The sequence below is a fragment of the Aythya marila genome, assembly GCF_965140915.1.
Source record: "Aythya marila genome assembly, chromosome: 1".
Classification (NCBI taxonomy): Eukaryota; Metazoa; Chordata; class Aves; order Anseriformes; family Anatidae; genus Aythya; species Aythya marila.
In genome coordinates, this window is record NC_139042.1 from 23,734,590 (window position 1) to 23,758,853 (window position 24,264).

Genomic DNA, 24,264 nt, shown 5'->3' on the forward strand with positions numbered 1-24,264 from the left:
GTATACATTGGGCAACTGGCACAACTTTAACAAATAAATAGAACAGTAAAGTAGACCAAGAGAGTAATTATGTAAGTGCTGGCAAAGCTGTTATCACAACAGTGACTTAATTGCAAGCCTTTATTTGTCTTGATGGTTGGTAGAGGACAGCACACTGAGATGGTTAAAACTGCTTTTTGTTTTGGTGGTTATCCTTAAAAACCAGCCACTGGTTACACTGCTGCCCTGACTGTCAGGGCTGGACCACAGATGTCAACTTCGGGAAAAAAAGAGAGAACTTGTACAACTTCCTACCTGTGCTGGACTGGATCTATTGCAATGGAGAAGAAGCTGCTCTGGCAACCAGCAAGCCAGACAACACACGTAGATGTGTATAGATTTAAATTCCCCTCCCGTCCCATTAATGGAAGTTGGAAGAAGAGGCATACCAATATGTGTTGCAGCTACAGGAGCCAGCGTGACAAATAAATATAGAAAGGACAAAAATCCCTGAGACACAAAAGCATCCGAATTACAGAACATACTTGGAATCAACAGATGTTATTCGTACACATTTTGTAATGCTGTCACATAATTCATTTAATTAAAGGACATATGTATCACGAACAGCACTTAAATTACGGCAGCCCATAAACCCAGGACGTTAGTATTCTGTCCACCTTAACCAAAACGTCTGACACCGTCAATTTTAATACACAGTGGCTTTAAGAAGTTGGCTACAGCTTCGTGGCAGCCTGCCCAGGTCCTTTGCTCAATCAAGCAATAGTTGTCTTTGACCAAAAAAGAAAAGAAATTAAAAAATAGCCAAACAGTGTCATTGCTGGATGTCTGCTGGCATTTGCTTCTAATATAGGGATAAGCAGATCACACGCAAAGACGGATTAATATTTTGGGTAACCGTAACACCGCAGAATTAATTAGTTTGGTAACTCATTAGTGAAGATACCCACTTCTACTTCATTTTCCTGAAATTGCTACACAATTTACGCCCCTTATGTTAACTGTATGTCCACACGAAGCCCTGTGCTGTAGGCACTCACACCTCGCGCTGTTTCCCCTCGCCTTACACAACACCAGCGTGTCACGGTGCCCTGGGCAAGGTCGCCACGCTCCTAACAGCGCTGGGGGCTGTGGCAGAGGAATCCGCCTTAACAAATTACCCTTCATTATACGCGACTCTGCTCATAAATCTTGATGTATCGCCTCCCAGCACCGCAACTCTCCCTCGCCCTGCTGCTCACCCTCCACATCTTTGCATTTATGAGGCGTTTTACCCAAATACACCAGCCACACACACACGATGAGGGGGTGCTGCTGCTGTAGGAGTGCCCTAGGAGTGCCTCGACCTCCCGGAGCACCTGCTCTGTCCCGCTGCTTTCCACCTGGGGACAGGAGTCCGAGCCTCGAGAGCACTCAGGTGCCCTGGAGCCGTGACAGCGCCTGCAAAGAAGCACAGCGTTTGTCCCGGGGGATTTTAGGGTTTTTACCCCCTCGAAGAGCCCACCTGAACCTGCCGGTGCCTCAGCAAGCCGACGGCACACGGGGGTGAGCCCGACCCGCGGCGGGGCAGCCGACCCCCTGCATTTCCCTGCCCTAACCCCGAGCACCGAGGCAGGTGCCTCCCCCCTTTCCCCTTTCCCTCGGCTTTTTCGCCGAGCCCCGCGGCGCGGCGGGACCGACCTGCGAGCCGCCGCTCCCTGACATTCCTCCACAGCAAGTCCCAGGCTTTGGCGGTGGAGTCCCGCAGCTGCTCGCTCAGCGACCGCCGGAGCTGCGCCTTGCCCGGCCGGCGCTGGCTGCTCATCCTCGGTGCCTCCTCATGCCGCCCCGGGCGGCCCCGCTCAGCGCCGCCGCCGCCGGCGGCCACATGGGGCCGCGGGGCAGCCCCGCCGCGCCGCAGCCCGCCTCACCGCCGCCCCTTAGCACCTGAGCGCCGCCCGCCCCCATCCCGGGGCAGCCGCTCGACCGCCAGCCTCCCCCTGTGGGGCGGGGAAGGTGCCCCCCCCCCGGGGTCCGTCCCCCTTTGAGGGACCCCCCCCCGGCCCCATGCCCGCCGGCACGGTCCGTGAGGGGGCGGCCATTGGTGCGAAATGGCCGCCCCCCCCGGGCTCGCCTCAGGCACCGTGTCCCCAAGCACCACCCAGCCTCGGTGGCCCCAGTGTCAAGTTTAGGTGGTCCTGCGCCTAAATTTTAAACCCTGCTTGGGTTGGGGAGTCTTGGGTTGGGGTCTGTGGGGTCCCAGCCGCCCCGTGAGCCTGCACCCAAGCCTGGGCTGGTGCTCGCAGCCCCGGGTGCCCTCCTCCTCTGGTGCCCACCAGCGATGGCCGGGCCTGCTGCTCTTGGGGTGGCAGAGGGAACTCAGCCCCAACAAGGTGACAGAAAACCCGGCTCGCAATGTGTTATCTTTCTCTCTAGAAGTAGTAATAGCCACTTCACCCCCGACGGTACTTTCAGCAGAATAAAATCGTTTTTCTGAGGTCTCTGTTTATCAGCTTTCCACCAAAGCCACTCTCCTCACAGCGCAGTCTCTCCCATTTCTTTCCCACTTTCCGTTCCACCCAGTTATCTTCTGCCTCCCTCCCCCTGCCTCATTCCTCCCATACCCCCTTCATTATCTCCTCGCTAACAAGCTCCTGCCCTCCTGAAAGGTTTCATAACTAAACTCTGGCAGTCACTTCTTGCACACATTTGCAGACAAAAAGGAATTCCGATTCCTCCATCCCTAGATGAGCCAGAGAGCAACACCAGCGCCCTTACCCCATTTAGGAAACCAAGTTGGGGCCTCTCCTTCCTCTGGGATCTGGGAAATATTGTTGTAATGATTGCCCTTTCCCTATTCTGGCCACCCATGGAGCGGATGGTTCCCAGCATTACTGGCAGCAGAGAGTCTGATAGCAGGGAAGGACAATAGGGGCTTAATTTCATTCAGTTGCAAACCATTATTTATTACTTACTATTTTTGCAGAGTGTCTGTGATGTGCAATGAAGAGGCTGATGTTCCTTAAAGTGAGTGCCATGCACTGAAACAGCTGAATACCCTGGTGAAGCAATCATGTTAAACATTACAGATATCCCCATCTTGTTTAAATTAAAATTGTCGCTGTAATGTCAGCAATACCCATACAAACTACAAGCAAACACACAGCTGTGTTCCATATTACCACTCAGTTTTACTGATGTCTTTTGCCTATTCTCTGATGTGATTTTTTTTTCATTGTCTCTGTTCTTAAAATGCTTAAGACTCCTCTTAAGCTACTGCACTTTATGTAATATGGTAGTGACGATGTACTTCTACAGAACTTGTAAAGATACTGGATGTCACTCATCCTTCTGCAATTCAACCTGCAGCATCCTACAATTGACTGGACAAACTCTTCTAGGGCCAGATGCCCCCAACATCTGGCAGAAGGACAGCATAATTACGTAAATACCTCCACATCCTATGATCCAGAGCAAACACCTGCTAATGTTAATGGGAGGAGAGAGGATTACAGTTCCTACAATCAGCTTTTTCGCCCTGTAAATCAGCTTTCTGACCTCTGTTTCACTTTATTTAGCTCCCTACCAATACAGCATTAATGGTATGTAACACTCAGCGCTTGTTCACTGCCGTGTGCTCCTGTCTGCTAGGAACCAGGTAGAGACAAGCAACTGATTTCTGATACCTTGCTCAGCTGCCATATAAATATCAGCTGTGACACGGTCTAGATAGGAAATCACATCTTCAGTTTTAAAGGTTTTTGTCCATATTGCTGTGTCATTGCCCACAGATTACACTCCGTGCCAGACAGCACTGTAACCTCCAAAAGTGGTCCTCTGGCAGCCACACTTGGAGGTGCCCTCTCACCACGTCCAATCTGTCTGGAAAATACGTCTTCATTTCTTCAGTTCCTTTCTGTAATGGCCAGAAAGTGGTGATACAGTAATAGATATTCTCTTCCCTTCTATACCACTTTGAAGATGTTCCTTTATCAAAGATGTTCCTAGACATCTAGTTTTACTGAAAATGGCCAATTAGCAATGAGATACTAGCAACTGCTAATACCGTGTTATCTCACTGCAGGTTACCAAGATAAATGCCAGCGATATGGCTCTATTTCATAATCAGCAGCAGAACAGAACTGGCAAGCCTAGACTGATCTCTGTGGCAGGCACTGACAAAAATCTTACTAATTCCAGGTACTTGCCATTACTGTGGAAAACTAAATCCAGCAGCAAAACCAGATACTGTGCTTTTGTCCCCTGAGAAAACAGTGCTATTGAGTAATGAGAAAATATCTCATGCAACAACTGGCCCATTCCCATTATACGTCTCTAATCACAGTCAGCTGTTCCGAAGTCGAGTTACCAGTGCAGGTATTTTTGATGTATTACACCTAATAGCAGCAGTTACAACAAAAGCTGTGCTACACAACCTGCTAGAAGAAAGGTATGTGTTAGGGATCACTCACAGGTCAAAGATGTTTCACTGCATTTTAGGATGTTAGGAAGCGTGACTAAGAGGTAACGTTCTGGACCTCCTCCGCACATTTTCATCGGCTGGGTAAGTTCACAAGTAACCAACTGATCAGAGCTCTTGTCCACAGTTGGGAAGTTTCTGATATCCCAAACAAGATGGATAACCTTTGGGGAGGGTGGGTGTGAGGGGAGAAAACATTTTCCACAAAAAGAGCAGTTTTCCTGCTTCATGCTAGTTATGCCAAGATGGTTCTGTTCAAAATAATTGCAACAAAAACAATGTGTATGATGAAGAGAAAAGGAGAAAGTTCCCAGCTGCCCTAAAAGAAGTTGAACTATGATATTTGCCTCTTCTCATTGATAACAGAATACTGGCAGGAATGACAGTGGTATTTGTCTCTGGAGATCATGCAACCATGTACAATGTTGTGAAAAAATCTAACCTAATTACACCCGTGCTCTGATGCCACTGTGGCACAGAAGTCTGATGTTCTAATTATATATTTAGCAATTTATAGTTCCTCCCAATCACCATGGTAATTAAATGGTAAGTTAATTGATACTACAGAATAATCTGGCCTCTAATTAGCAGTGTGTTTTTAATTTGTTACAGCTTCCATTATGCAGCCTGATCCAGTCCTAATAACGTCACTGCAAAAGCTCCCGTGCATTTGGTAAGAACAGAATCAGGCCTAAGGAAAGCCAGAGATGACAACCTATTGGTTTGCCGTTTGTAAATCACTGAAAGCCTACAAGAAAAGTGTAACTTCTTTCCTTTTTTTTTTTTTTTTTTTCTTTTTTTTTTTTTCCTCTAGACCTTAGTTACGGAGAGTCAGCATTTTGTGTTAGTTTAACCACGTCAGAAGAGTGGTCTGCTTGTCGAAAAACAAACCCAGGAATGTCTTGCATAGGAAAACACGAAAGGAGCACAACCTTGGTTACTGCATGCTCTTCGATGGACACAACCTCCTCAACTTATATCTCTAATAAAGAAATAACAGAACCAAGGACGAAACCAATTAGTGGTACAGGATCCCTGATGCAATCTGATGCTAATCAGCACAATACCAAACTTTACAATACGTTAAAGTCCTCAAGAACTGACTGTAAATTAATGAAGCTTCTTGAAGTTTATTATACTACAAATGATGTTGTACTTCTGTAGCTTCAAATAGCAGCTCAGACAGCCGGATATACATACATCAAGTAATATTTATAGCCTTGGCAATGATCTTTATCTCTTTGGGGGTCCTACAACTCTGGAATTTGTTTTCTATCACGGGCTAAATGTCCCGAGTCTGATGTTGCAAGTCTGAGTTACTTCTGGAAGGGAAGAAAAGATCTGAGGTTTTCCACTGCTTGTTTTCCTAACAGCAGACTGCAGTGAATTGCACACTGATTCTGTGGTTGAAGTTATGTGAAAAGTACCAAGGACATATGAGTAGGTGTCCTCTTTTACATCTCAGTAAACAAACAAATATTTCAGAGAGAGAAAAACAAGAATCACTGTGAACGAGGACAAAATGTTCCAGCTTGTTCGCTGGCACGCTCTCCTTGCTGGTTATTTCTATATGCAAATGATCATCATTCTAAGGTAGCTTTAATAGGGATGAGTTGTAAAGCTGCTTCACTCTTGCCCAGCTTATTGAGAGATTGGCACCTATCTGTTCGCCCTTCTCCCTCGCAGCTTCCTGAAGCCCTGGGAAAGGCTCACTCCACGTTTTGCCAGCAGCAGAGCGCTGCTGTCTCGCATTAGTTGGGGCCAAATTCTTTCACTTTTGTTCCCAGTGATTAATGCTGAAATAAACAGGACTTCTTGCAGAATTCGATGTGCGAAGGCTCAAAGTATGCTCAGATACAGACTCCAGTAACAAAGTATCTGCTGTTTGACTGCACTCCACCTCCCTTGCTGGAACTAGCATGGAGGAGATGGGGGCAGGGGGGAATTAAGTTTTGTTTTTTTTTTTTTTTTTCTGTTCACATGACAAATGGTTGTATATTATTAATAAGAAATTGTAATACCAAAGCACCTAGAACCAGAAATTGGATGGAGTAAATATTCAATCTTTGCGCTTAGGAGATTGTAAACTAAGCATAAGACACCAGTGGAGAGAAGTGTAGGAAGGGAAGAGTACAAGAGAACGATAAAACAATGCTGGCCACTGTTATAACTGCTGGTGTTAGCACGCCAGAATTCATTTTTGGAGGCACAGACACGAAGCAAGTTAGCAAGAGGGTCTCACAGGAGGTTAATGCGATATCGTAATATATTCAGAGGACCGACTCCCAAGCACGAGGGGCAGCTTCAGAGAAAGTGTGCCAGTGCATATTTGAAAATGTAATGGGCAGACAATGAGAGCTGGCATCCCGTGCAGACAGACTGTGGGAATCGAGCTTTTAATATTGAGCGAATGATAGATAGATAGAGGAAGGGCCTTCAGTCGTCAGCCAAGCAGCCTCCGCTGGATGCAACACAAAGGCAGAGTGAGCTGCAATGAATGGTGATGGCAGAGGGCTGCCAGCGTTTTTGCATTTGGGATGCACTCAGGTAGAGCAGACAACGTCTATCAAGGCAGAGTAAGTGAGGATAAAGATGAGATGGCAAACAGGAGGTAGAAGTTCTTCCTAGGGCAACCATGAATTTTCACCCCAAAAACTCCTCCAGACAGAAAATTCATTTCTTAAAGAATAAAATTAGAGAAAATTTCAGGGTTCTCTGTTTATTTTCTGGAAAACAACTGCTGTGTCTGTTGTTACCACGGAGCAGGATTTTCACCAGCTGGCCAACCTTACCTAGGACTTTTCTCCATATCTCACATCCTAGCTATAGTTAGCTCCTGGAGATTCTTTCCAAATAATCCCTCTCCTGCTCTTTTTATGCCTCCTTAACTCAGCCGAAGTTGTTGCACAAGAACAGTGAACTCCAGGGGAAGGCCCTTTGTGACAGGTAGGAGGATGCTGTGGTCAGTGAGAGGGGTGAAAAAGGGGATAGGGAGGTATCTGTGGCATGGATGGTCACTGAATGGGTCACTAAGTCAAAAGAGCACCTCTAGTGCCTACCTCTAGTAGAGAACAAAGCTTATACTTAAATTGAAAATTTATCCAAAATGCAGACACAGAAGCCCTTGCCTTTCTCTCAACAGAGAAAACTGGCCAAAATAAACCAAGCACCAATAAACTTTCAATGTCTTTGGTAGGATGCTCTGTGGACATCTTTAAAGTATAGTATGTTGCAGACATGAAAGCCTGGGCTGGGCAAAGCTGGTCACTGGAGAAATTACCATTTCTTCAATGATGAAGCAACTGGGATTGCAGCATATATTTTATGTATGTAGATACAGTATTTTTTTACTGGAGCAGAGCTTGACATTTGAAGGTGATTAATGCCCCTGAAGAAGTGAGCGGTTATGTTGAAACAAGAAATGTCTCAGCACCAAATATTGCCCCTGCTCTTCTAATTCTAGCTTCTGGTGTCGCATTTTTTTCCCCACCTTTTCATTGCTTGACAAAAATATATTATTCTAAATTACACCTTTCTTTGTCCTCAAAGTGCTCACTTCCTTAATATTGTATTGGGACCTTGTCTAAACTAAGATTTTTAATTTTTTTTTCAGACTTTCAACTGTTATTATCATCACAGTAGAAATAATTGAAACGTGCAGAAAAACAGCTTTGCATCAGTCAGTGGCCATTTAGCACACACTGTATCTGGATATTGGTTCAGAGACCTGGGAGCTTGTTTGAGCTTGTTCTTTTTTTTTTTTCTTTTTTTTTTTTTTTTTTTTTTTATATAACTCTCCTGGATTACACAAGAAAACTCGATCAGTTTTGACAACAGGTTCTAATGACAATTCAATGGAGACGTTGCCAAGACCAGTTTACTTTTAAGAAAGGGTAAGGACTTTCTTCAGCTACACAAATGCTCATGTGCACGCACACTTTCCCAGATTTCAGGTTACTGACTGATGGGAGGATACTGCCAATAACAACATAATGCAAGCTATGGATTTGTAGAACTTCCTTTGCTACTTGTTGCACAGCTACTATTTTAACTTATTCAACAGATTTTTAAAAAATATTTAATAGAATTGACATGTGGCCATTTCTGGAACCGAGCACGGCAGCCGTATAATGGCAAAGCAATGCCGCTAACATATTTGGACAGGAAATAAAGAATGTTGTGTCCAGTTGCAGTAGGGGATAGGATTTCAGGTAGGCAAATTATAATGACCAGAATCACAATTTGGCTGGGGTGCAAGTTAACCCCTATTGACCTGAACACTTCTATGGGATCTTTAATCATTATATTGAGGCTGATTTTAAATTTCTTCTTGCTACCACAGTGAAGAACAGCCAGGCAGTTGGTCACAGAGTTTTCTGGGCCTTCTTCAAGGCAAAGACTGGTAGCTATTCACTGGTAAGCATCATTTCCCACAGACCTGTTGGGAAGGTGTCCCAGCAGACCCAGGGCCTGTCTAACCCCACTCCATCACTCAGCTCTGGCGTTACAGAAATCTGTGCTTAAGCCTAGGAAGAATGCTTATTTGATGACATTTAACATATCTGGGTATTCCCACTGAGAGGCAGGATATTCATGCTGTGAAGGAGGGGCTGGATGAGGTGGACCTCCAGCTCTTTCTATCCAAAAACGTCTCTGTTTCTGTGAGAACATTTTGGTAGCGTCGGGCAGCACCTGTATTCCATTAACTCCAAAAGCATTTCAGTGTTTACAGTAACCAGGAAATGTCAATGTCTGTGTTATATTAACAAGTCAGCAGCAACAACTGCAGTTTCAGATTTTAGAGCTGAGCAGAGAACGGTTCACTGTGAGACACTGAGGGGTTTGCTTTTTTGGTTGAAACACGAAGAGGCCTGTAGTGCTGTCCTTGGAACTATTCAAGAGAGCGTGAGGGGAAGAAAGCTATCAAAGGATGCCCAATACTGGGTCAGTAATGGCTTCATGTAATCAGGTAGGCAAAATCTTAAATAGCAAAGTATAAAAAATATTTGTGACAGCAAATTTGGAGCTTCTTCACCTTTTTTCCTTCCTACCTTTTGCATGCAGGTTAAACAGGTTCACAAAATGGCATAATTTCACTCAAGATGCAGTATCTTGGAAACAAAGCTGTACTGTGTTTTCCTATGGACAATACCACATATATGAGCAGCAGGCATATATGTTGTAGCAGGCAGCAGAATTTAAAGGAGCACTGATGTGCTGCTGTATAATCATGGTCTATGTGAAAGGATTTCACTGTAAGAATGCAATAGTCCACCGCTCAAAGCATAAATTATTGTGGTCTTCCAGATAGACTCCAACTTCTCCGTGTACGAGGCAAAAAATCTATGCTATGTACCCCTTTGCTTTTTACAGAAGTTTAATGGTGATGTAAAAGTACCATTACATCAGAAGAAACATCAAACACCATGGGAGAAACCTAGAAAATACTATGATATTTTCCTTTTCTTCTTTGGGGTGGAAAGTATTACTTTGTAAAGCAGCTTAATTTCCAAGAAAGGTGATAGCAGGGATTGCTCTGTCACCGGCCCAGCATGCCAAAAGCAGAGAGAGCTTGAGGAGGTGTTGCCATCACCTGCTGCAGTGCATGGTGATGTGACCAGCATGATGCCAGAGGTCACAGCACTGCAGTATACCACCAGCTTCCAGGAAGGGGCATCTTTTTGATTTAACAATACTTGAAAATTTGACGGCAGAACAGAAAGAGCAGGCTTCACTTCCCTTTTGCTCTCCTTAGGAGCGCTGCTTTCCAGCTGGCCCAGCTCCCCTCTTGGTATGAGGAGACTCACTTTTTTGAGGCTCCACATACAAAAGTCCTCCTGACTGCAATTCAGTGTCATGCAAACAAAGAAGACAGGCACCCAGGCCTGTGGAGCAAGGTAAGAAAATGTTGGTATTTCACCTGTATGTATCACTGGTTCCAAACTTCATTTTCTATGGTTTCCAGTGAAACAGTTTCCTATGAACAATGTCAGGACATCCTTATGGTGCTGCAGATGCAGAAGTTTTACTTTCACCTCTGCCAGGCAGACTCACTTCAATAAGTTTTTGTCATTTTGTGCTGACATAAATCTGCAGTAGTTACCTGAGATCTACATTTCAGAGATTTTTTTGAATCACTGACATTAGAAAAAAACATGTAAATTGCTTGGAGAGTAGGTGCTAGATGCATTAGAACTCAGCAAGATCTTACCTGGCGTTAGTTTTTGGGACAAAAGATGGCATAGTTTAAACTACAGAGAATATTTATACCAAGTAACCCTTAATGTTAATTTGATTAAAATTATCAACTACATAGTTTCAGAGTTCTGGCCTTAAAAAACATTTTAGGGAATGTCACTGCTAAAGAGAAAAAAGCTTAGGGTGTAAAGGGGAAAACCAAAGCCCAGTCTTCTTATGGCCTCAGATTGGAGGCTATTCCCCGTTTCTATTCTCAAATGTTTCTAAATGGTTTTGCAGGGATCTAAAATAGTTTATTGCTGTCAGTCAAGTCATAAAGAATACTATTTCATCTGGAAAACATTATCCTCCTTTAGGACTTAAACATATTTGGATTTATTCTCCTCTCTCCTGTCCCATAGCTCATCTTTTATAGCTGGGCAGGATAAATGAAGTGGGTTGTATGTGCCACTAGAAAGTTACAGTAGCACGTTACTCCACTTGATACAGGTAGAAATTACCTTTTAGTGCAGATCTGATGAAACTCAAGGTCTTCTCCATCATCACCAGGGACAAGCTCCCTTCCTACAAGAACTGCTCTAATCATTCACTAAAAAAAAGCCACAGAATTTAGACCAAGCACTGAGCACTAGTAACAACCTCACATTAATGGTGACATTCTTGGCTTGCTCAGGTAATTCTCAAAATTCCCACGTGCTTCACTTCCTTCAAGCATGTACACTTTCATTTTTCTCTTTGTTCCCATCGTGCTTGTTGAGAATAGATGAGCACAAAGCCCCCAGTTTCTTGTTGATTTGATGGTCATCATTAATGGGGAAACAGGTTCCAGCACATTGGAGTGCTACATGTTCTGTATCTTATGTTCTTTGGATATCCCCATGACTAAATGTTGAATATAAATTTATTACTGCAGCATTTTTTATTACTTCTTTAAGTAAAATAAATGTATTTTCTCCACATATCATTCTTTACTGCCTCCTGTCTTGTAGATAGTTTTGTAATGTTGACAGTGCTGGAAGTCGCTATGATATATTTTCCTGAATTTATATGATGACATTATAATAATATCAACACTGTTCTCTATGGTTCATATAAATTAGCATTTTATTTGCTTTCATGACGAGTGCTGCAAATTGAACAGCTGTTTTCACTGGGCTGTTTTAATTAAGCTGTCCATGATGTCGCCTAGGTGTTTTTCTGAGCTGGTAGCACTTCATTAATACTGCGGTATCAGTGAATGCTTCAATCATTCCCAAGCATTACCTCACACTTAGGTACATTGAAATCCCATCTGCTTTGAGGCTGTCAAATCACCTCGCTTTGGTGATCTGAATTTGATTCCCGGAAATCTTTCTAATCTTTGGTACCCTAGGAAATCTTGAGTTCGTACAGATTTTGCCATCTGTTCACTCACTTGTCAAGATAATGAAGCTTTAAATGATACTTGTTCTAGCAAAGATCTTATAGACAACCTGTTATTAGCCTCTCTTCACTCAGAAAATTGACAAGTTTAATTTGGGTGTTTATGATCTTTTATAAAGTTTATGTTCTAGAACTAAAATTTCCTTCCCACACTTTGATTTTTCATGTTTTTTTTGTTTGTTTGTTTGTTTGTTTGTTTGTTTTTCCTATCTGTTTCAAAGATCTCTGGAATAGTAATTTGGAAAGCCCAGATAAGTTGTATCTCCTGTTTTCTCATGAAAAAGATGTTTTTCTCTCTCTTTTTTTTTTTTTTTCCTTTTTTTTTTTTTTTTTTTCTTTTTCTTTTTACAGAGCCACACTGGATCCTACATCTGTATTCCCATCTGGGTGTGTTATAGCTTGCTCTGGTTTTTATTTATTCTTGTTTGTTTAGTTGTTTTCAGAAACACATAAGATAATTAATATGGGAAGCTGAAATTATTTTTGTTGCCCACAATGTCTTCTTTTCCTCTTTAGGAATGGTGTATTCCAAGACTTCCACTTTTATCTCAATTTCAGACAGTACCCCATCTCTTATCTGTGAAGATAAGAGAAGGACTCCAGAATGTGCTCATGATTGGACATTTGGTCTGGAAGTACTCTGCCCAGGCACAAAAAAATCATTATTTTAGATCACCCATGGATGAGATCATGATAGATCATGATAGGATCAGTAACCAGCAGAAGGCATGAATTGTTTTGATAGCAAGGTTAGGGAAAGGAGTATTATGTACGGCTTTAGAGCTTGCAGAGCCCTTTGCTCATTTCACTGAGAACCAGAGAGGACTTAGGAGCTCTGGAGAAAAAGAAGTATGGGGTGGAGGCAACAAGAGAAGCAGAAATAAGGAAGGAAAAGTACTGTAGGGCATCGTGAGCAGAAGAGTAAGCAGACCATGAAGCAACACTGCATCTAAGAGGAAACTGAATAGTCAGTGGAAATGGCAAGGAGGAAAACTAAAACTGGACTTTTCAAAGAAGGATATGAAGAGAACAAAGATAGATAAAGGAGTCCAGAAGGCTATAAGAGAAAAAGACAGTAGATAGGAAATAGCCATTTTGTAGATAAGTGTGTAGAGCAATGAACAAAGTGCTCTGGGTTGTTGGCTGTTTGCACTCCTAGTCCAGGTTAACTGAGTTATCTGAGTTAAACATAATTTAAAAATGCTTTCTTTCACACTTCTTTCATTCTAACAATATGTGAATCTAAGGACTTTTCAAATGTAGTAGGTATAAGACTCATATGCCTTAATTTTAGGCACCCATTGTTGAAAGAGAAAGGAGGGAGGTGGGAAGATGGGAGGGAAGGAGCTGTCCCACAGCATTCCACCCTGAAACGGCTGCCTGGAAGAAGTGCTGGAGGAGACCCGTGGACGTGCTCCAACTGGGGAAGATGTCACACTCAGAAAGTGCTTCTCTCTCCCAGCTGATAGGAAAGGAGCTCAGGGAGCCACCTCAGGCTTGGGGTAAAGCTGGAGGTATGGATTCCATCTCATGTTGCCTGTTTCTGTCAAATTTTAACGGGATTTCAGTATTTAGCCATTGTAGGCTCATTTGAAAATCTCAGCTTCAGTATGAAAATCTCAGTTGCACTCTGTATTTTTGAAAGTCTCCAACAGATTTGAAAGTCATTGTAATTCTCAATAGAATTTGTGTTCTGCAATCCAATGACTTATTTTGCCTTTTGTTCTTTATTTTTTAACACTGGCTGCGTTTTGATGTGGAGACACTGGAAAATTTTACTGTTTCTCTGTAAAATAACAGCTTTGCTTTTGCAGTGCCAGCTGTAAAACATGAATACCTTGTTGGATCACACTCCAGAAATCTGAAATGGGAGCCCTGCCAAAGCTCAGGGCTTCCTTTTTGTTTTGACTGTGGCGTGGCTCTTGACTCTGTTAGTATCACGTTCTTCCCACTTGTGCTTTTCAGACACCTACGGCCAAGCTCATTCCCAGTTTAACTCCACTGAACTCAATGGAGCTGCAACAGAAGTGAATTTGTCTCAGTACGTCTGTAAATTAAGCAGCCATTTGAGTTGGAGAGTGTCGCTGATAAGCACTAACAGCACAGGAGTGCTGAAAGGAAGATATCTCCTAGTTAGTTTTGGACAGTTGACACGAACTCCACTGTCAGATAAGTCTTACAGACTGTGGGAAACGCTGAGTGGGAAAAGTCACACTCGCCGCCTGCTACTCATAGGGGGAAAACAGAGCTGGAATGCAGGAGAAATCTCAACATTATCTTCTCCCCCTGCTCCTACCAGCCAGGCAATCCAAACCACTAGCTGAATACCAGCTGCCTCTGGCCATGACACAAACAAACGTGTTTTCTTGGCAAAGTTTCCCTCACTTCTGGAGGCGAGAGAGGAGGGAAAGAGAAGAAAAGAATCTAAAGTGTATATGTGGGGAGTGTTTTCCACCAAAAAGCAGGAGCTGCCTTTCTGCATCATCCAAAAATACAATCACAAAACACTACCCCTGCAGGCAGAGGTGAGCCCACGCTCTCCAAAGGACAGCTATGTGTACTCGGTGAGCCAGCAGCCCTGCACCACAGAGCTCCGGTAATTTATTGCTCCACTTGGCCTCCGTTGACATTGTCAATGACCGTTTGCCACGGGCTTCAGTAAAAGAAGGATCAAACACAGGGGAACAAAACTGCTGGAAAGGAATTCTCTGTGCCCATCCAAAATTGTATCACCTGAGAATAAAGCATAGCCTTTGCATGCAAACGCTGGAAGATAAACAGTATTTCCTCCCCAGTGATCACAAGACTCAGTCTATCAAGATCTAAGGAAGAACAATATGTTATATCAATGTTCTACATACACAGCACAGCAAGGTAGAGGCATGCTCACATATCTTATTGTATGCTCAGCTCCTTACCTACGTGTAACTTAACACTCTGGCTACCATCCCTGCTTGTTACGCTTCAAAAATTCCAAGGCTATGAGGCCAAAGAAGAGGAGCATGGCAACAGAAGCAACAAACAAAAAGGTGTACTTTAAAACGTTACTGAGTATTTTGAGTTCTCCAATACATCATCCAGACACTGAGCACACTGCATCAGTTCTGTCTTATAAATAGGTGAAAACGTACAGGAGCAGAAGTTTTGGGTTGACTTTAGAAATTCTCCTTACATTTTTGGTATCAAGGGAGAGTCCTGAGAGCTGTAAGGCAGAGATTTAGACAACACGCATTGGTGAGCAGTCACGAAGGGAAAAAGGGTAGAAAGCAGGGCTAACTTTTTGCACTAGATGTTTATAAAACAAACAAATGCCAACATTGGCAGTCCGCTAGAGATGTCACACTGCCTAAGGCCTTGTGCCAGCTTTACCTATAAAAAGACCCTGGAAATAAAACTAGCAGCAAAAAACACCCAGCAGGATGGGGACTGTAACCTGCACAACACTTGGCTTGTGAACCAAAGTGTGTGAAAATAAGCTCTTGACAAATTGCTTGAATATTCGCTTGGAAATAAATGTAAATGCTTTAGCCATAACCTCTTTATATGAAGAACATCAGTGGCAATGTAAAGCTGTAACGTTTGCAAATGATGGAGTGCCGTTATGCCTGTACGGTGCTCAAAAGGACAGCACTCTGTGCCTGAGCTTCATTGCCACTATGTCTGTGCAAACAATTTAAAAATTATAAACTACTTAATTAGCAATCCAAGTAAGCTGTAGCTTTAAAACTTTGCTCAAAAAAATATATATATATATATATATATTTTATGAAATATAATGTTCCTGAGCCTCGTGTTTTCTCAGATACTTAGAAGAAAAAGATGTAAATTTTTACATATATAAATTTTTCTTCTATGCATCTCAAAATATATCATTAAGAGACTAATCCCCCCCCACTCCATGTTGCCAGTGACTGCAATGGGCACAGAATCAGGTTCTACAAAGGTGGAGTCCTTAATATGCTGTAGGAAAAAAACGGCAAGGTTCTATGCTATAATCACTTTGCTTGTCAGAATTAAAGCAATTTTAAAAGAAATTGATAAGTATCAATCGGTGATAGAAGGTGTCCCTGTCTACGGTAGGGTGTTGGAACTAGATGATCCTTAAGGTCCCTTCCAATCCAAACCATTCTGTGATTCTATGGTTCTGTGGTTAGGGGCTTGAAAACCATTCAAGCAATCTAATAACTTCAGTGAGACCTACAGATGGGCATTTTTCTGTCTTTTAAAAGCAAGTTTTTCTCATTAGCAAGTGTTATCTTAGTGTTAATTCCATATCACATGCAATCATATATTGCAATAAGGATTGAATTTAAATATGGAGAAATCCCTACAGCCCTGGTAAGCTAAGAATTTACTACTGAGCAACATACAATGACAACTATAACAGCCCGAGTAATTAAATAAAATACTATCAATTGCAGCTCATGGAATAAATGAATATTTAATCAACTTTGCTTAACAATAAATTGAGCATTTCTTTTGAAATTTCCACACAGAAGTCATCCAAGCTAAATTTCAAACATCGCATGCTTCTTAGCAAGTCTTTCTTATTCATAAATTTGCAGCTGACACTAAAAACTTGCACAGCAGTCAGGCAGACCTGTTCCTTGCACAGAGTGTGCTGGGCAACTTTTCAACTATTTAATCACATTGCTTGATTTTAACCCCACACTGAGTTGGTACTTGAGTCAACTCTGGTGTGAAAACATTAATTTTCATAGGAATTACACGAGGGGAAAATTTGTCCCTTTGCTTTAAAACAGATTTTCCTGACATACATGCTAGCCTTATACAGCAGAATGTTTGGGAACCGAGAAATATTCCAGGGTAAGTTTGTACCTAACATAAACAAATTCCAGATAAAAGCTTAAAGCCATTACCTTCTCAGGCCCCATGACAAAAGCCAACACCGCACTAAGACAAGAACTGTGGTTTCACTGAATAATACACACACATAGAGCAACCTTTTTGCCAGCTGTTTCCTTGAGCTCGCCTTTCTTCTTTTCCTGCCTTCATGAAGACACTGAGCCAAATTCACAAGCGATAAATGCCATTAGAGTCAATGGAATGATGCATGGGATGGCTTTGGCATGCGTGCCTTTTGTGTTTGTATGCAGCTCCAGCCTCTTCCTCTTGCTGGACTTCAGCTGTGGTTTGACAGCGTGGTGCAAATTAGTAATTTGTTATTGCCTTGTGCTGAGCGCTCAATAAATACCAGCATCTGTATGTGCCTTTCTGTCATAGCTACTTGCTGGTCTGAGTGGAATCTAATACAGAAGACAGAAAGGGCAGAGATGGGATGATTTTCAGTTGCAAAGCTTGCTAAAGCAACTCTCCCGTTTCTTAGGAAGGTGCCCTGCAGTTGAAGTTAACACTACATGGTTCTTTGTCCTCCTCTAGTGGTCCCCTCATACTTAGGGAGAGGCTTAGGCAGTCATCGCTTCCTTCGAGTTAAATTAGTTCTTACTCAAGTGCAACTGTTGAGGGTCATGCCTGAAGATCATGGGTGCAGTCCCAACACCAGAGACAGTGATGGGTTTCATTACTCTTATGTTCATGAACGTGGAGAGTGGTGTCACTGACCACAGTGATCAACAGTTGGCCATATGCTGTGTTTTTTTTGTGCTATGGCCATCTCTTCTGAGCAGAGCTTCCACCACAGGGCTGCCAGCGGTCCCACAAAGGACCCACGCTGCCAAAGGTCAGAATCTGGCTGCTTCATTCGATAGCTTTATTGCCCTGAGTAGCTTACATTAAGCTTGTGTTCCCTCCAGAAGCATTCATTTGTCGTTGCCTGCCTGACATGCAAACAAAGAAACAAGGCTGAATCTGTCTTTTGTCCTAAGCCTTCCAGAGAGGAGCTACACATCACTCTCCCATAGCACAAAACCTCACAAGTTACTCCTTAGGAATAGCTGTTAGGATACTACTCCTTAGGATAGCTGTTCTTCCATACGTGTCTCTCCCTCAGAGCTGTAAGGCTTAGTCAGTGTTATAAAACAGTGAAGATTTATTTGTTGCTTGCATTCTTTAAATCGTCTAACCTTTGCATTTTTTAAGTGATGCCTTCTCCAGCAAATGAAAGAATAGCGCACAGCTTACCCTGTGGTTATCACAGAAGTCTGAGGGAAAGGTCTACTTGAAATAGCAAACAGATAGAGCAGAATTTTATTATTCAGTGAAATTTTTCCAGGCTTTTTTTTACAATAAACATCAAATGCCATAATGTGCCCTCTTCCATGACTCTCAGAAAACCTGTATTTAAAGAAGGTTGGCTGCTCAGACGCAGTGCAGCTGAATGTGGCTGTTTGACTGGAGAATCCTGCAGCCCAGTGACTGACCCCAGCTGCTGGAAAGCAATGGCTTCTCATTCTACAAAGGGTAAACTTCAGAGGAATTTATCAATTTGCTTTAGATCACCATTTGTGGCAAGGTTCCTGTCAGGTCTTTTGAGGTCTCAGGAGAAGTTACAAATCCAAGCTCATCTATCAGTTTAGTGTTCAACTCTCTTCAGCAATAGAGTAGCTGTAAACAAAAATGAGTTAAAGTAGGAAAAATGTCTATAACAGTTTCATCCTGAAACCATTTTTTACACTTATTGAAGTGTATTACACTACACTTTTTAGAATTATTGGATACATATTATTTTTAAGATTTACCAGCTCTAGCCTTTTAGATATTTTTCTTTCTTTTTAAAAATTATTGAGAAAAAAAAAATAAGTTACAGAAAGAACTATTGAACAGGTAAATGGAGGAAGACATTTAGAAGGACAATGAGTATCAGTATGTGTCTAAAGCGTCTTTATATCTAACTGTTTTGTTCGTGAAGTTTCTCATGTGAAATTCAGAGTATTCCTTAATAGTTCAAGCTTTCATCTATAGCTCATGTATTAAAACGGTAAACATGTATGTTTATAATCAACACCTATTTTTTTTAGAACAGTAATATCCTGAAATATATAGGAAGAGTTCTCATTTTCCTCTTGCTTTTGAGAGCCAACGAGCACAGTTTGCCCTCAGCTGCTCCAGTACACCAGTAGGAGCTGGGAAGCAAAGATTTTCCTATTCAGAAGAACAAAGAAGGGTTTGTTCTGTCATTTCTGATTATGAAAGGAACATATAGGCAGGAAGAGACAATCTCACTGGCTAATGTCAGGAGCCAAACTGGCACCGCGCAGAAGTTAGAAGAGGAGGCAGTGAAAGGACCCTCTCATGCACTGGCTGCAGGAGAAGCACTGAGCCTACTTACTTCTATACAGAGCAATACAGAGGCCACGGCCACCACACTGCTGGGTTTATTCACTTGTTTATTTTCATTATGCTATTGCAGGGTACAGAGCCTGGTTATTTTTCAAGCCAAAGTAAGCATCTCCCCTTTGTGTCGCTGACATGTCAAAGTGACCCCACTCTGCTTACGAGCCAGTGCACAGGAGCACTGGATGAGAATGTTTTATTTTCCCCAGTAATTTAAGGTCAGATTCTCATCTTGGGTAAACTTAGATCTGGAGTAATGGCAGCATGAGCCAGGAGTACTGCCTATGTCTAGGAGGGATTACAGAGCTTCCCACCCTGCTGTTGCTCTGCTGTGCAGAGGAAGGGACAATGGAGGTCATGGACATAGCCTCAGCTCCACCTCCAGCACATTTGCCAGGCTTCCACATCAAGTGACAGATATGGAGATGGAGACCACCTTCTCCATCGCCCCATGAACATGAGGAAAACCCCAGGGACTGCAGCACAGGTAAAATATAAACATTAGTATGAGCCTTTATGTGACTAAGGAAACACAAAAATAGGTAGTCAATGGGAAATATGGTGTATGGGTTTGACCTTGAGAGGCATGCAGCACCCGCAGTGTCTAACAGGGGCCAGATGGAGTTGCAGTTCCTTCTCACTTCCCAGCATCAGGCATTTTGTGGGCCGTTGTTCATGCACAGCTGCTGTGTAGGATGGTTCTGGCTTCCCGAGCTATGGATATCTCTCTTTGAAGTGAATTAGCATTGTGCCTGGACAAATAATGCAGGATCAGGCTATCTGTTAAAGGCCTGGGACCACATCTGCCTCATTCTGCGTTTCATAATATATCAGTCAAAGGTAGACAATTAGCCACGGAGCACTTCTGACATGGCCAAGGTTACACGAGGACTTAATCATATTACTGCAGTGCACCATCTTCCTTGCCAGCCCATTGCTGTTCTGCTAGAGACTACATTACCATGCATCAGCAAATGCACCGGCGCACTGCTATATTTAGTGCCTCATACATACCGCTAAAATAGAGGATGTGTCAGCTTTTAATCTGACTTCAAATTTTTGTCAGCAAAGTAAAAGCTCATTTTCCCTACCAGTGATGAAGTGTGCTCTGCGTTAGTCATCTCGAGTTGGGAAGCTCAAGATGGTGATGTTAACTTTAAAATACTTTCATTAGGCGGCTAGATTGCTCAAGCTGATTCATTTTTACTAAGAGGCACACCAGGAAATAGTAAGAATGCATAGTGTCAGTCAGTCAGGTTTTGATAGTGACTACCATGGGCTAAAAAAAACATTTTCTTCAGCCAGCTGATGGCAAGAGGAGCAGCTAATCATATTTCACATAAGCTCTATGATGTCATAGAATCATATTTCTACGATTATTATAATTCTGTGATTCTAACCTAGGTGCTTTCTGCAGTACTGCAGCAGGCAATTAAACCACCTGGGTTACAAGTCCAGAATAGGGAAGGGTGGTGAAGACCTACCCATGCCAGGTATGCATCACACAGAACCACGCATCACTCTGTCGTATCCAGAAGACAGAGAACATTTCAGAAAAGTTTATGAACTGCAAAACTGCAAGGAAGAGCCCCTCTAAGTTCAAGACATAGATTTGGCCAATTTGGTAAGTTACATAATATGTTGGCATTAACCTTAATCATAATTTAGTTTAATGTAATTCAAATTTCAAAGCCCAAAGTTTCAAAGCCAAATAAAAACCGTAACTTCTAGTGCTGAATGCTGTTAGAAGATCTCATTTCAAGAACTGCACACCTATTTTACAGAAGTAGTTTGATTGAGAAATTAATGGGTGCTAACCTTTGCCTGCAAAATGCTTCAGTTTGAAGGAATTGGCATTTTCTTCCAGATGCATCTTAATGATAAATTTATTACTATTTCCATCACCTACTAGATTTCCATGAGCAAAGTTCCACCTCAGTGACCAAAGCGAATCACCTGTTATTCCTCTTTCATGCTGGCCGTTATCAAATTTTCAGCTATCATCTTCTAACTGCCAGACGGGTGCTAAACTTTCTTCAGAGACCAAATTGATGTTATCATAAAAGTAAAACAATTCAAAAATTTATCACAGTCAAAACCAGGAGCACTGTTAACAGAATAAGCTTTCTTTAAGATGTATGTGCTTTTGATGTGTTTTCCTTTTCTTTACGAAGCAGGCCTTCGGCGTTACACAGATGCAAGCAGCGAAAACAATTAAAAATTGCTAAATCTCTCTAAAAATCGATGGGGTTTGCTTAGCTTTGGAAAAGCACAAGCATAATTTCCATTGGAAATACCAACACGGAATAAATATCCTGTAATGCAGACGAAAATATTGCTGTGCACAGCGCTTGAATGGCAATACCTGTAGTTATGCCACGCTCAGCAGCCTCCACACAGGCACTGACCTGCTGCAAGGTGCCTGAGCATGACGCTGCCTATTGAGATCTCAAGTTTTGAAGCCAGGGCTCCTGGAGCTTTGCTCCATGTGCTGGCCAGCACAGCCCCTGCCTTGGTGGCACTGGCTGCAAAGGGACCCATTCACCTGCTCCCAACGGGGTTACGGTGGCCCTTGGCAAGGACTGAGGGTGCAGCTTGGAGCAGAGAGGGACACTGCTTCGAGCAAGGAGAAATCACTGAGCTAGCAAACTGGCCTAAGCTAGTCCTTCAGGCCAAAAAAAAAAATAAAAGATGTTAAGTCAGCTGGGGACAGAGGGATAATTACAACAAAGTTGCCCAATTGCTTTCATTTTAATTGACACACACTGCATACATATGAACTAATGAGACTGAAAGAGCAGTAGGAAATAGGGAGCTCCAGAGGTCAGCTGTTTTATGATTTATTTAAGTAGTGTTAGCTAGCAAAAGCTTTTGTGGGAATGAGGATTCCCTTAGACTTTGGGGACATTTCTTCTTGCAGAGCTGTGGGGCTGTTATTAAATTCCAGTAACCTCCCATTCTGGGAAGCAGTTTCTTTTCGCTATAGTTCCTAATTGTGCTTCATTACAATTTAATAAGGACATTTACCCTCAATTGAGCAAATCATTCAAGCAGTTGCTTACTCCCCCTCGCAATGAATTGGATTTGTCAATTGCAGCTTTAATTGCGTGTTAAGTGGCTTGCTGAATCAGGACCTCTGTGCGCATCGCTGTCTACCCAAACCTTTCCTGAGCTCCTGGCATCATAACCCAAGTAGGGTTCTGTGCATCCATTCCTTCAGCTCTGCTGATTGCTCTGATCCTCAAAGAATGTCAGCTGTAAATAAATCATTTCCCCATAACAGTCAAACACTCCGATGCTGTTAACATCCTCAGCTCCACCAACTGCGACTGAGCTCCTGCTGATGAATGATGCATCGTGACTTTGCCCCTGGGGACAAGGCCTGGGGGGTGTTTACATTTATTTACATTTATGTTTTACATTACTTCGCAAAGTGAGACCATGTCACCATGTTGGGCTGCTGTGCCAGCAGTATGCCAGAGGATGCACTTACACACATCTCACCCTGATGCACCGTAAACCTTTCAATGCCGTGGCAAGCCCTTTCGTTCCTCTCCGACACTACGAACAAATACTTCATGGTGTCCTTGTTGTTTCAGAGTTGGCGTCTCAAGGTCTAAGTCCAAAGTTGCTGAATTATCAGCTTTCTTAAGAACCGAACAAATCCTACAGCACTGCTTCATAAACTCATGCAAGTAATCACATCAACTGCACGAAATAACTCAGAATATCAGCAGTTCCTGCAGGTCCCCCAACAATGCATACGTCTGCACAATCCATCGAGAAACATTCAAGAAGTAAAGCAGTGTCTTACCTGCCTTTTCCTTTGACAGCTTCTGAAACAGCACCTGCAAGAAATAAATTATTTTTTGCTTTATAATCATAGATTTTTTCCTTCAAATAACCTGCACATTTCAAGACAATACACACAGTTCTTACACATCATCACTGCCTTACAAAGGTCATCAAATCCAGAGCTTCTTAACAAAAATCGTGGGGAACATCTAGCCTTGCTTGCTAAGGACAGCCTGGCGCCTATTCCCCTGCCTTGCAGGCAGTGAGCTGCCCATGGCACAAGCAAGGACATGTGAGATCCAGCCCACCAAAGCAGGTCATGGTGCCGGCTGCCTGCGAGGCAGCTGTACAGCAGTGGGATATGAGCACACTGGTGATGGCAGCTCTGAAGCAGGCATGGTGCTTATTCATCCATGACTGGGAGAAGGTCCCTCTGTCTGCGGGATGTGGCCAAAATGACTTTCAACGTTGCATTCCTCATATTTTTCAGCGCCCTGCTCTAGGTTTGCCATGGTAGAAGGAAGTGGTCCCATTAACGTCATACTTGGATGCACTTCTTGGTCCACTAATTTCCTCTGTAACAGCCTTCAGTGCCCAAATCGGGTTGTTCTCACTCTGTAAGCTGGTGATTAAATGTGTATCACCTGCCCTCCTTGCATACAATGGATCTAACAACTCTCTGAGGAAAGCAGCCTGCAACTGAATCTAGTACAATGTGAGAAACCACACGCAATCTTCTTTATTTTTGTAGATAAAGAGAAAGCTGAGCTGATTCTCCCTGATACCAGCGAATGTACAGGTGTGAGCTGCCCAGTCTGCGGCCAGCTGAACCAGCAGCCACTCCTCTATCTCGCAGCGACATGCTCCCTGTGCTTGCTATAGGCTTGTGCCCATATGGACAGCCATCTGCACATTTCTGCCTGATGCACTAAGTGCTCCAGTATCTCTACAGCAAATATTGCCTCCGCAGCCTTAGTAGAAATGCCTATAAAAACATGTTTTTTTGTTTACCTTTATTTTAGTGAAGAATTTGACTGAGATATTGGAAAATTCTTCCTCTAAGCATGGAACAGAATTGCTGGAGCACCACACAGTAATGGGAAAAGCACAGCTAGACTAGGTGGAGCAGGCTGCAG

The 24,264-nt window shown here is 42.9% G+C and overlaps 1 protein-coding gene across 5 annotated transcripts in view; it reads right to left on the reverse strand.

The window, feature by feature from the left end:
• STARD13 (StAR related lipid transfer domain containing 13) overlaps positions 1 to 24,264 on the reverse strand; it is a 292,836-nt gene that overhangs the window by 145,235 nt on the left and 123,337 nt on the right. For 4 of the 5 annotated variants that reach the window (XM_082771047.1, XM_082771046.1, XM_082771048.1 and 1 more), the window contains one exon: positions 23,148 to 23,181. In XM_082771047.1, the coding sequence (XP_082627173.1) occupies positions 23,148 to 23,181 (34 nt within the window). Of the gene's footprint in view, positions 1 to 1,680; positions 1,900 to 23,147; positions 23,182 to 24,264 lie in introns of those variants that run through there. The other variant, XM_082771051.1, reaches the window with a different exon arrangement.